This window comes from Lacerta agilis, chromosome 13 (genome assembly GCF_009819535.1).
Source record: "Lacerta agilis isolate rLacAgi1 chromosome 13, rLacAgi1.pri, whole genome shotgun sequence".
Taxonomy (NCBI): domain Eukaryota; kingdom Metazoa; phylum Chordata; class Lepidosauria; order Squamata; family Lacertidae; genus Lacerta; species Lacerta agilis.
This window is the reverse complement of record NC_046324.1, coordinates 24,938,626-24,952,757: the sequence shown is the minus strand read 5'-3', so window position 1 is coordinate 24,952,757 and position 14,132 is coordinate 24,938,626. Positions and strand designations below refer to the sequence as shown.

Sequence of the window (14,132 nt, the reverse complement as noted above, 5' to 3'; positions counted from 1 at the left end):
ACTCTGTGCTGCAGCAACAATGCTATGGGTGGAAGATACCCTGGTGTCAAACTAGATAATTCATTATATAGCAAGGGTTGGCAGAAAGTAGATCAGGATCTACCCATAGATCTGAGTGGTTTGAAGTACTGTATATCAGTAAGGATTTCTGACTCTTAGCTGTTTAAGAACACAGCAACAACACAATGAAAAACGCTGGGGTGGGGGGAGAGTGGACTGTTGTGCGAAAGGACTATGGCCTGAGTTCCATTCTGCCACTGAAAGGACATTTCCGTGTTCAGAATTCTAGAATTCTTAAGTGTTTGCCTTCTGCACCTGGCTCCAGTTGGAGGATCATGGGGTTCTGGTGAAGAAGATGAAAGCCTGAAATCTGCTTTTCCCCTGATCTGCAACACCATTTCTCAAAAGGAGACAGGAACACAAGCCTTCATTTAAAAATATAGTTTTTCTATCTTCAACAGAAGCCATTAGAATAGTAACTGCTATGAAAATTCTCAACACAATCTGACTCTAAATGAAAAGAGCTATTAAAAAAAACAGAAAAGAAAAGAAAACAGAATCCTGTTAAAACAGACACCTTGAAGGAATATTTTGTCGTGAGGGGCCACCATTTGAAAAGCCAATTGAAACAACTAAGAAAGCACTTCATTACTGTAGATTATCTCTAAAAGCAACACAAGCTTTGGAATTCTCAGGTAAAGCACAGTGTCTTTCGTGTTCTTAACATAGAAACATTTCTGCACAAGACAGATGGTTGATGGGTATTAAAAGAAGTAGGGTCTGTCTAAAACAAAAGAGCATAATTTGTTATTTGGAGGTGGGGGGAAACCCACTAGACACTGTATTTCTCAGATTAAGTAGGAAGATTTTTTACCACCCCTCTGGGAATAAAATGTATGGAATCACCCTCAAAATGTTTCTGTTCAACACAAAGGTTCAGAAGAGGTTTACCAAGCCCCTCTGCTTGCCTAGAGCACAAACAACATGATATTCCAGCCCATTACGGAAGCAAAAGTAGAACTAAAATAAAATAAAGCCTGGATTTTACTAATGTCACATCCTCATAAGACACCAAATAGAATGCAGCAGATGGCAGTCAAATATTCCAGAGCAATCTTTGCAAAAGATGCAGTGTGTCATGCACAATGCAAAACGGTTTGGGATAAAAGGGCCATAACGAGCCATATGTCGTTAGTCGTTTTATTTGTAGCAACATGGCGTACAACAGCGAAAGGCCCATCAAGGTCCAATGGTGAGGGAGAACTACAGCCCCAGGTAGAGGCAGACACAGAAGACACACTGGAGATAGCAATAACTAAGCAAACAGGAGAGAAAGCTGCTGTGGATAGCAATTAAATGCCTCCGAGAAAGCCATCAAGTAGCTGAGAAGATGCTTAAACCAGTAAATTTCAGGCCTTCAGCATGGAGAAGATAACCCTGAAACCAAGCAGCATCAATATACGTTAACATATTTCTGTTGCCACTTAAATGGCAGGGGAAACAATGTCATGCCGGTGTAAAATGACAGGGTAAAACCAAGAACTGGAAAGCACAGCAGCAGATGTGAAATCTATATGTCAAGGCAAGTTCTGCCTAAAGGTGTCAGTAATGTGGATTACTGCTCTGGCCGCAGTGCCTGCTCCTGGCACACAAGAGTTTAGTGGAGGTTGATGCACAAAGCAGGAAAGCTGAAAGGACAGTCCTGGCAGCAAGCAGATGTCTTCACACAGTTATACCAGCTTGACCAGACCCAAACTCTTAAAGCCCTTTCCATGTCTCAAGAACTCTTCCCCAGCAATAGAGTAATTATTAATAATAAAATAATGCTTTCCCCTAACTGTTCACAGCAAGTACGCAATCTCTATACAACAATCCTGTAAACCATGCCAGTCTCATTTCCCACATATTACAGACTGAGGGCAGGGGAGTGGGCCTGAAAGATAGCAGCTTGCTTAAGACCACCCATTAGGTTCATAGCTGAGCTGAGGTTTGAACCTAAGATATCCAGTCCATAGTGCAAGGTCTCTATCATTACATTACACAGCCCAGTACTGACAGTTCTGCCATCAAGAGCTTGATACTTACACAGATTAAGCTTTTGGAGACTTGAGCTGAGACAATAGCTGTTCTCCCACTAACAGAATGATTAGGGGTGAGAGTCACCTGATTCTAGAGAATATGACATTTCAGCAACCAATCTAATGTTCTACATTTGTACACTCCACTCTTCTAAAAGCTAGCTACTGATTTCTGCTTTTAATAATAATAATAAAATCTGAAAATTAAAATCTCAGCCTACAAAGCCTCCAGGTACTTTATACTTTTCATTTAATTTGAGCAATATAATTGCAGCACGCACAAAGAGCACTGTAAGGTCATGCTGGTAATTAAAGCTATATTGTAGAAATATGCACTCTCAAAATGTGATTAAATAATAAAATATTACTTAGCTTGGGATTGTCATTAAACTTGCATTCATATATAAATATTTAACTGTAGCATATCTGAACATAAACAATATGTAGTTGTCATTTTTTTAAATAAATAATGTGAGCACTGAGCCATCCTCAGACTCATATCATACACATACTCACATTCAAAGGCTGTTGTTGTCGCATCAGGCAGAACCTGACTGATCACATCCTGCAAAATAAAAATAAAAATGGAGGTAGAGTGAGCTATATTTTTATCAACCCTTTTTGTAAACCATTTACTTTCAGATCCTCTTATTAGCACATTCACTGGTTTTTCTCTCTTGCTGCTGGAACAGAAGATACCAAAAGCAAATGCAAGTCATAGGATCATAGAGTTAGAAGTCACCTCAAAGGTCATCTAGTCCAATTCCCTCCCCTACCAATGCAGAAAACCTGCTCATCTAGCACCTTAGATAGGGCTATCCAGTCTCTGCTTTTAAACTTCTAACAAAAAATAGAGCCCACCACCTTCTGAGACAGTCTGTTACTGTTGAATAGCTCCTTCCTAGTTCTTCCAAATATGACCAATCATGTAATTTGAACCCATTAAGTTGCATGTCATCCCCTGGAGCAACAGAACACAAATTTGCACCATCATTTATGTGAAACCCCTTAAAATTTATTACATTGCCTCTTTAACATCTCTTCCCAAGGCTCTTCTCCCTTGGATTTCTTCCCCCTTCAACCTTTCCTCATAAGACCTGCTCTATACACCAATCACAATCTTTGTCATCCTCCTCTGGAAATGTTCATTTGGCAATATTTTTCTTAAACTGAGGTGCCCCCGAAATTGGCACATTATGTCAAACAAGATCCAACCAAGGTCTGAGTGACACCTTTACTTCTTGTGTCCTGGACACTATACAGTACTTTTTTTCATGCAGCCAAGAATCCCATTAGCCATTTTAACCACTGCATACTATTGCTGGCTCATGTTTGGCCTGTGGTTTACTAAAATCCCAGATACTCTTCACATCTACCACTGCAAGGTTAGGTGTCATCCGTCCTTTATTTGTGCATCGGATTTTGTATACTCAAATGCAAAGCTCTACATTTATCTCAGATGAAATTCATTCTGTACACTGAGTTGGATCCTCCAGCCACTTTGGTGTCACCTGCAGATTGGGTATACCTTCATCCAAATATTTTCCTTCACCATGCATTCAGTAAGCATGTGTCAGGTATACTGCCACAGAAGAGGGCACTCTAATCCAGCATTCGAAACTCCCCTTGTTCTAGGCACATTTTGTGACAGGGAATTTCATTAATGTGAGCAGTTTCTGAGCTCTGAGTGCAGTACTGCGCCTAAGATTTCAGATTAAAACTACCACTGCTGGAAGGAATGGAGGACCTTTTTCTGCTTCCCCACTTCCAGCCACTCTCTGAAGACTGGAGAAGAGACCCTCATAAGAATATAAGGGGGTGGGGCAGGCAGGGGATGTAGGGCTGTTGTTGTTTTTTGCTGTCTTCACATGAGGACTAGACCATATGAACATAAGATTTTAGCTGCAGTTCATTCATTTTCAGCTTTGTATTCTTGTTATAAAAAGGGTGCCTAGACACTCCATTGTGGCACCCATAACCTAGGTTTAAGGTGCTATTTAGCTCCTAGCTTTCATATCTCAGTTTCTAACACTGCTCTAATCCAACTCTCTCTCCCTAGGAAGACAGGAACTACTCATACTCTATTGACTTGAATGCTGAACATGCACTAACTCGGAGGCAATCTCAAGTGCAGAAATGGCTATCTGGCTAGATTTAAAATAAATAAATAACATGTACCTTAAGGACCCAGTTTCCAAAATACATGCCAAATTTTACTTCACTAGTGTCAGATGTTATTTAGCTTAACTAGGAAAATAGCCTTTGGTACTCTTTAAGCTAATGTGAAAGTGCCACTGACAAGGATGTTAACAGGGTGATCTGGAAATCCCAGTTGGGAAAGTAGCCATTATCTTCAAAGTTTATACATGATAAATGATGTAAAGTTTGGGTTAACAAAGAAACAGCAGAGTGTCTCTTTCCTTTACCACTGGTCAGCCTTCTTTAACTGCATATACAAAAGACTTGTTAAGCCACATTAAAAGTTTGTTATTACATGACTCTCTGATTACTAGATCAGCTCAGAGAGAAAAACAAAAAGCTCAAGATTCAGCACTCTAAAAAGGAAGTCATTGTGGACATTGGAAGTTCAGATGTATAGCACTAAGCTATGGCCAAAATTTGTCCCTTCTTGCAAAAGAAAGGGATTGTTCCATATTCTTAAGCAGTATTCTTTTCAGACTCCAGACTTAAATGTGCATTTGGGGACCTTCATAACTTTTTTGCTGTTGCCACCCACCTTAGGTCAGGCTGTGACCTAATCGCGGATCCTAACTTTGTTGGCATCCATCTGTCTCGAGAGACAATGGAGTATGCCTCTGGGAGTGAAGTCAAACCTCTGTGTTAGCAGCACCAAAAAGAACTCTCTAGGGTGTATGGAGGTACTGGGCGGCCCAGATGACAGGAACCCCACCCCCTTGCCCTCATTGATCAACCAGCTGAACCTAAATATTAGACAACCTCAGAAATATTCACCAGAACATTTTTTGTGAAAACTGTCTATGTGATGCAAGAAGAACGTAAAGCAGGTCTGCCTGGTGGTTTTGTTTAATTTCATACAAATCTACCATACATCACCAGCTTTCTGCACTGTAAAAGAAGTTGCCATCATTCAACAGTTTAAAAATTGTTCTTCCTTTTATTTATGCTGCAGTTCTACGCATAGTCCTTGGGAGCAAGTACCATTGAAATTCTTTCCAAGTAAACATGCATAGGACAAATTATCACACTACATGCACTAATTGACTTACCAATGAGTATTTGTGCTATCTATGTTTCTTGCAAATGCTTCCATGTCCCACTACAGGTGTTAATGAAATCATATCACCAGTCTGCTACTATAAAACATTAAAAGCAATACCTATTTAACATATATTTAAGATCTAATTATCCTTTGCAGACACTAGTTATTCTCACTGCCATTAAAGCCCCATCTTACAATTTTCTCCTTTACATACTGCACTTCACAATCTAACTAGGTGGGCTTGAGTCCATAAAAACCTATGCCATAATACATTTGTATGGGCTCATCCAAACTTCCGTTTTTCCTGTGATTTCCCAGCACAGGTCCAAGAGAATTTTCATTTGCCCCCTTGCTCTCTCCTGGAAAATCCAGTTTACTGCTGAATCAGAATAAACATCAACCCACAGTTTGCTCTGATTCAAACTTAGTCTTGTAAGGTGCCACAAGACTATTTTTTCCTGCAGGAGAATGACACAACTACTCATCTTCAAATGCCTGGAGTTGCACACCACATCACAAGTCTGCGTGGATGTTCATTATTCCACCACATTATAGCTATAAAAAAGGAGCGTGGAGTTCTTATCATTAAAATTGTGATCTGGGAAGTCTATTCACTAACCCAAAACAATATGCTGCTGAAGAGGAAGCAATTCTGAAGGCTTTATTACATTTCTCTCCCAGACCTGTGTTTCAGAAAACCTGGTGCATCTTGTGTCTTTTGACTACTCTGATAGAGTGGTGCTTCCAGACAGGTGTGTATTTATTAAAATATTTGTATACCCCTGTATCATTAAAAAATACCAAAACACTTTATAGCAATAAAAACAAAAAATGTAATAAAACCATTAAAATGTTAAAAACATGACGGGATTTGGGTCTCTCATGTGTACAGCATCCACAGGACACAGGCATCAAAACGCCAACACCCAATGTAACCCAGGTTAACACGTTCCAAGGAAAAATGTGATAAATTTCCAACAACCATCTTACAATCTGGATGCAGAATTCCTCTTCTTTCTCTGAAACCTCCCTATGTGGAAGAGGAGCTTCCAATTCACTGGACAAAAAGGAAATTCTCCATTGCTGCAACTGAAAAGAGGGGGAGTCCGGGTCTACTTCGCAGCAGCTGCGGGGTAGAGTGGGATGGAGATAACCACCTGTTATTCCGGAGTGTAGGTGGGGGGGGGGGAGGAACGCAAAACAAACCCCACGGAACAAGCAAGAAAACATCCGGTCCTCGCCCCAACCCCACATCTCCAATAGGGGTAGTTGCGGCGTTTCAAAACCGAAGCCCCCCACCGGAAGGCGGTGGAAATGCGGGGTAAGTAGCAGGGAAGAAGCCGCTGCTACTCCGCCAAATGCCCCCGGGATAGCACAACCGGGGCACCCACCCACCCATATTTTCCTGGCACCTCACGCCCGAGCTAATGGGGAGGGGTCCCCCGAGTGACAACCCCCCAGCCCCATATTCCTCCTCTCTCACTCACCAGGACGTCCCTGAAGAGCAGCTGAGGCGCCGGGTGGACCGTCCAGTCCACGGCGCCGCCGTCCGGGACGCGGATGCGGATGACCAGCGCCGGGTTGGGGGGCTCCATGGCGGGGCTGGGGCCGGCGGCTGAGGCGGCGTCGGCGTCGCCCACGGCCAGTAAGAGCATCCCCGGAGCAGCAGCCGGGGCCGAGGGAGACGGAGCGGGCGAGGGCGGCTCACATGGCTTGCCCGGACTAGGCCGAGGCGGGCCTGAGAGGAAGGCAGGAAGAAGGAGCCGGGCGGGATTCCCCCTCAGGCGCGGCTAGGCCCAGGCAGGCGCCTTCGTCGCGGAGAGGAAAGGCTGGGAAAGCTGAGGGGAGGCGCCGGCGATGGTGCAGCCGCCGCTGCGCCGGGGAAGGGGGCAGCCGGGCAGGAGTTCGCCAGGGCAGGAAGGCCCCCTTCGCCGCAACGGGGACGGCCTCCTAAGCCGGGCCTCGCCCCCGCCGGCGCCACAGCAGCCCCCCCCCTTCCCTTCAAGGACTGGAGGCTCCGATGCCCCGCGAAATGACTCCTTTTCTCTCCCCTCCGCCCGCCCGCTGCTCACCCCAGTTAGGCCGCCTTTGCTAAACGTCACCCATTCCGCGTCTCCCCCCCCCTCAGCATACACAGCGGACATTTCCTGATCGCCTAAACACAGACTTATTTATTTTTCTGAAGTCTCGTTTCCCGTATTTCTGCATTGCGTGCCTGCATTGTGTGCAAAAACCCACAATGAAAACCACCACTATTTAAGTGTGTGCGTGCGAGGTAGGTATATATATAAACACATAGCACAACTTTTTCCATCAGCGCCACCGAAAGGACCAGCAGCTTTCTGCTTCTCCTCTTCCTTAAATTCTTTCGTTCACAGGAGGTCATTCCAAGAACTGTAGGCTAAGTAATGTATGTGTTGTGTACACACCAAGCCTTTAAAGAGCATTCCAAACACGTTCTTTTCCCTCCAGGCGTTCTGGGCACCGGAGTTTACCCCCTCACGGTTGCAATTCCCAGCAACCCTTAACAAACTGCTGCACCCCGAATTTAATTGAAAGGGAAAGGAGATGTTTGAATGTGCTTTTACAGGTATAATGTGTAGCTGTGTTTGTGTTTTTCCTCCTCCCCTCCACATTACCTTTCCTTTTGTGTTGTGTCTTTGGAACTAAAGCTGAGAGCAGGGATTGACATATCATTGACATTTGTAAATTACTCTAGAAGCCTGATTTGGCTGAAGATTGAGAGTATTGAAAAAAACCAAAACATTAAAAAGCTTTGAAATGTCAATTTTCTTCCCTTCCCTCTTGAAAAACAGCGGGGGGGGGGGCAGACCAGCTTCTAGAGCAGCCACTATAAAATATACTATGTGCTGCCAAAGCAAAGGCCCTCTCCCTTTTCCAACACCCTCCCCCCACCAAGCAGTAAAACACCAAGGAGATTCTCAGTGGTAAAGGGGAGATCTAGGGCAGATCTCTGAGCCTGCGGGAGTTCTTCTGGCACCTTTACAGCATCTCTCTCACACACACTATGTGGCTGAATATGTATTTTATATGTCCCTTACATTTAAAGTGCATTTCTTTCCCTAAAGAATCCTGGTGCTTTCCCCAAAGAATTGGGCTGTGCACACTGTGGTTTGATCTTTTGAGGGCCTTCTCAGTAGTGGCGCCCACCCTGTGCAACACCCTCCCTTCAGGTGTCAAGAAAAGAAACAACAATCAGACTTTTATAAGACATCTGAAGGCAACCCTGTTTAGGGAAATTTTAAAGAATTGATATCTTTATTATGTTTTTAGATAGGTTGTAAGCCGCCCAGTGGCTAGGGAAACCCAGCCAGATGGGTGGGGTATAAATAAAATAATAATAATAATAATAATCCCAGACAAATCGCTGCTGACACATTCTGTCTAATTCTGTTATGAATTTGGGTTGGTGGGGGGCACCTAGACGGGGGGGGGGGGATTGCATTCACATTCTTGGAGCGTCTGGCTTAAGGGCAGCATTGGATTCAAAAGACAGCAAAAAGCCACCTTCAGTGTTTCTTAGTTCCAGCCTGTCATCCCCCGCTCACATGGAGTTCTGCCCCTAATCCTCCTTCTCCTTGCTAACTGATAGGAAGGGCCTCCCTTAGCCTATGTTATTCAAAGTTGAAACCCTGAACCTGCCCTTTGCCTCTTCCCACTAGCACTCAGCAAAGAAGGGGCAGCAACTCCCCTTGCCTGGCTGTCTTGCCCTGTCTTGCGTATTTAGCCAACTCTAAATCCAGAGTGTTTCTGTGTTTGGCAAAGTTTAATCAAACCTTTATTAATTCTAACTTTTACTATATCCAGGAATTTAGGGAAATCTGGTCCCCCATTCAACTAAAAGTTTTGCAGCTTTTTTTGCAAAGGGTAAAGCCCTGTTTTTTTGAGGATCAGCTAAATGTTTTGCAGCTTTTTTTGCAAAGGGAAAAGCCCTGGGTTTTTTTGAGGATCAGCTAAAGGTTTTGCAGCTTTTTTTTCAAAGGGGAAAAAGCACAGAGGAAAAGGCCCATTTTTATGGGGTTCAACTCACATTTCTGAAAAATCTTAAGGAAAGGGAGCAGTTTCTACTGTTTCCAGACAGATAATCTAATCAGCCAGTCACATGTCCTGGGGAAACAAACAACCTCCCTCTGCAGCACATTCAACAAAGGAGGGCGGGGCTGAAAGGGAGCCGGGACTCTTATCTCTCTCCTGATCTCTTGCTGATCAGCTGCTGAGGGGGGTCCTTTCAACACCCCCTTTTCTCTTTGTAAAATAAAAAGCACAATCTGCTTTTGGCCCCTGGGCAATTCAGCTCCAGGGACCACCATTCGCTCCATAAGACGCACAGGTATTTCCCCTTACTTTTTAGGAGGAAAAAAGCACGTCTTATGGAGCGAAAAATCCTTTAAAGGATAACTGTTTCTCAAAAAGAATGTTTGGGGGCATACCAGAAGTGGTGGCTGCTTTTCGTAGGTGGACTTCACGTGCTCAAAGGTTCCTTAATTCTTAGCATTTGTCTCCCCACCCCGGTTTAGGAGTCTCCCCAAGCCAGAGCAACCCCAAGCTGCAGACCTATTGCTTCATGGGGATGACAACCCTGTCAAACACACCTGGATTAGTAGATCCCCTGACCCACAGAGCCTCCATCTTCTCTGGAGTTTATTCCCATCCCATCCAAAATAGCTTCTGGACATTGGTAGCCCAAATCCATGTTCCTTATGGCTCTGCCAAGTCGGAAGTACCAAGAAAGCAAAACAAATTATCTTATTATGCACTGGTTTGGTGGTTGTTTTATGATTTGCTCTTGACTCTATCCAGGATTAAGCCTTTAGACTTGCTGTGAATCCTGCTCATTGAAACCTTTACAGGTGCCCAAGAGTTCCTTTCTTCTGCTGCACCTATCCCAGATTTCTCTTCCAACTCCTTCTCCCCTTGCCCAACCCATCTCTAGGACAGATTAAAAAATCATAAGGAAATGAACAGTAGAGAGAAAGTGATCCATCCATCCCAATGTCCTAATACTAGCATTCATCCAATCAAATACATTGACTATTAAGTTCATTTCCAAAGGAAAATGCTTTTTCACACGATGGAGAAATAACTTTGGGTACTCATTGCCACAAGGTAAGCTTATGGTCACAACTCTAGATGGTTATTAGCCATGACAATTGGACAGAACCTCCATGTTCAGTAGTAGTAATCCTCTGATTAGCACATACTGAGTGTAAACACCATGTGGTGGGAATCACTATAATGCCTTGCACTTGTAAAAAAAGGGGGGGGGGTCAGCTCCTGCAAAATAAACAGAGAAGCTCATACAGTACAATACCATGTGTGAATAGGCTGTAGTCTTTATCATTCAAGGTAATTGGCGAACTTCATAATTTGATTCAAATTCATTACATTTCCCCCCCCCCAAAAAAAGAAGAAAAATAAAGAAGAGCCCTGCTAGCAATATTTTATATAATTCATGTAAGTCTTTGGCTCCCACTCATTAAAATTCTAGATGGTTTAGGGCTTTTTTAAGTTTAATCCTTGAATGGCCATTAGCGAAGATAAATTATCTTTCTGTTCAATAACTTTATAATTTAAACTGGTACCAAAAAAAAAAAAACCTTAATAGTCTCATCTCGAGAATATTCCAGGAATAGTGACTGTCCACATGGACTTTCAGTGCTGTTGAAATGAACCTTCTGCCAGAAGTCCCAATGTACCATTCAATGAAAATTCATTTTCTATTAAGTTGTAAAGAATAGGCTATGAAATCACAGCTTTTCTATGGCCTTACAGTCCCACCTTAATATATATATATATATTCATTCATAAACCTATAGGGAAAACCAATTCAACTTACCAGATTTGCATAAATATTATGTAGCTTTTCAACATGGCTATTCTCTGCTGCAGTTCCTTATTCCAGTTTGCATTGAGACAGCAGTAATCAAACTTCAGCTTTTTAATATTTTTCCTTCTAAAGCACCTCAGATATTTGCAAAGCAGCAGTGTTTTCAATTCTATGGAGAATACAGGAACAAACAAACCAGCTACAGAGCTTAGAGAAAAATATTCTAGTCCTATAAAACAATGACTCTGACATTGACTTAGATTGCATACTCAAGATCACTTAATGTCAATGAGTTACCCCTTAAGACATTTATTGATTAATTTATTCAAAGCACAGTACCAAAGGAGTTTGCGTAGTGCAAAGGTTAAACAGATGAGAAGCATGAATTAATTCTACCAGACTCCAACTTACAATTTCCCAAATGTCACTTGTATGTTCCAAGCTCTACCAATATATGCTATCATAGAGTCACGGGGCTAGTTTGCTTGATTACTGCAGCATCAAGCGGTCCTTTGCATGTGAGAATGAGTAAATATGGATCAAATGACACAGACAGAACTTAGGAAGCACTCCCAGCACAAAAACGTCTGGAGACCCCAGGTTAGGGAAGCCTGAAATGACTCAGGGAGGCATATTCAAATATGTCAAAAGTGCATACGTTCTTTATCAACCTCCAAAACAGCCCTGGAGCCAAAAATACGTGCAAATCGTTCTGCATGGCCAAGACATACTGTATTTCTCAAATAGCAGTTTCCTACTTGGCAACAATGACAAGTTACTTTTGAAAACTGATAAAAGTTTGGAGCAGTTTGTGTCAGAAATATGGCACTTGTTGGCATCCATCTGTCTCCCGAGACAATGGAGGAGTGTGCCTTTGAGGATGAAGTTAAACTGTTAGGCTGTATGCCAATCTGGTTGAGCTCACAACTTCTGAGTTTATAACTATATAACACCTCCTGTGTTGTTTTTGCTGCTTTAGCCTGGGGAGTGTGCATCGAGGTCCTGGGCTGCCCATACAATATCACCCTCTTGGCCTCGCTGATGTGGTCCAAAGGAAAGCAGAGCAATACACTTGACACCAGTTGGGCTGCAGGAGTTGCCAGAAGGAGGCATACAAGATGTCATGCAACTGCCTTAGGGACTCCACTCTTGATTTGTGTAGGGTTTACTGCAGGGGTCAGCAAACTTTTTCAGCCGTGGGCCGGTCCACCATCTCTCAGACCATGTGGTGGGCCAGACTATATTTGGGGGGGGGGGAATGAACGAATTCCTATGCCCCACAAATAACTCAGAGATGCATTTTAAATAAAAGGACATATTCTAATCATGTAAAAACATGCTGATTCCTGGACCGTCTGCTGGCCAGATTGAGAAGGCGATTGGGCTGCATCCGGCCCATGGGCCTTAGGTTGCCTACCCCTGGTTTACTGCTTAGCCTTTTCTTCTCCCGAAGATGTACCACAAGGCAGTGGGTACAGATTGGTCTTCAGGGTTTACTCCCAAATCCTTTCTCACAAATGAGCATAGCCACAAGGCAGTAGAAGTTTAGGATTAAGAGTTTTTCTTCTCCTAGATGGGCTACCTTCCCAGGGTGATGAGCCCCAACTGTCCCTCATTTCACTCAACAGAACATGCAAAAACCACCTTCTTGACATTGGATCCCCTATTGGTCTCTTCCGCTCAATCCACCAAAGCCTGTCTTCGCATGTAGGGGATACTCAAGTAGTTATGGCACTGGGGTCTGTAGTTCAAAAGCCCCTCACCCCAACTGTGAATATCCATCCATCCTGAGCGTGCTCTTGAAATAACTGTACGGAACCCAACCATGGTGACAAAGCAGATCAGTACCAGGAGCAAGACTGAATTCCTCCCCCTCTCCACAAATAACAAGCAGATCAAATATGTACAGTAGTGCAGGGAGAACACATTTATTAAAAAAATGTATTTCAGTACTGCTTTTCACTTAAAATCACAAAGCAGCATACCGCAGAATGTAAAAATCACAGTAAAGCCAACACCTAAATAATAATCATAAGAACAGTGGAGCCAAAGCAAACAGATCAAGAATAGACTGACCATTAATTGTCAGAAATGGCCTGGGAGAGTAAACGAGTTTTCAACAGGCGCTGAAATACTATCGTTTCTGCCTGCTATAACTCAGGCTGTATGCACGCCATACGTATAAAGCAAACTGTTTTCTCCATATAATTCTGGGGACTGTAGTTTACCCCTCGGAGCTACAATTCCCAGCACCCTTAGCAAACTACAGTTCCCAATATTCTCAGAAGTAATGTGCTTTAAATATATGGTGTGTATACAGCCTCAGAGGTAAGATGGTTCTGTAGAGGGCATTACTACAGAAGACCCCTTTGGCATGCACAAATGCACCACCAATTTATTTATTTTTTTGTTAGTCTTATCAACAGTTTAGATATTTCAGCCAATAATCAGATTCTCAATTTTTTCTTCCAAATGTCACTTTGGACCAGATTTGGTTGCTCTAACTATAACCCCCTCCTGGTTACAGTGGGCTACCACTCAATAATACATCACTTATTTTATCTGTACATTGACTGGTGTGTGCATCCCATTCCTTTCACTGCAACAGGCTGGCAATTTTGCCCTTTTCCCATGAAACAAAATGAAAAGGTGCTTAAGTGCAATATGCACTACATTATTACAGAACACATTCAGCATGAAAGGTACAGATTGGGCCACATTAACAATGTTCCTCAACCTCCTTCCACCAGCTTCAGGGGCTCTGTAATTGTTTTTGCCAAGCTATAAATTTTTGAGTAACAACAAAATTATTGTGATTTTTCTTACTAAATTATTCATACATTACAAAGCATATATGTAACAAGGCCCATGAATCACAAGGCATATAATGACCATATCTTAATGTCAGTTCTTCAAAGAAGAGGAATTCAAATAGATTTATGCATTTGGGTTAACTAAGGCACGT

At 42.9% G+C, this 14,132-nt stretch overlaps 1 protein-coding gene across 11 annotated transcripts in view; it reads right to left on the bottom strand.

Annotated features, from left to right (window-relative positions):
- MAP2K5 (mitogen-activated protein kinase kinase 5) overlaps window positions 1-7,354 on the bottom strand; it is a 130,536-nt gene extending 123,182 nt beyond the window's left edge. For 2 of the 11 annotated variants that reach the window (XM_033167433.1, XM_033167430.1), the window contains exons 1-2: window positions 6,807-7,352; window positions 2,595-2,643 (exon numbers count right to left, since the gene is read on the bottom strand). In XM_033167433.1, coding sequence (XP_033023324.1) covers window positions 2,595-2,643; window positions 6,807-6,974 — 217 coding nt within the window. In that variant the 5' untranslated portion in view covers window positions 6,975-7,352. Of the gene's footprint in view, window positions 1-2,594; window positions 2,644-6,806 lie in introns of all 11 variants that reach the window. The other 9 variants (XM_033167427.1, XM_033167432.1, XM_033167424.1 and 6 more) reach the window with 7 other exon arrangements.
- Between the last annotated feature and the right edge of the window lie 6,778 nt (window positions 7,355-14,132).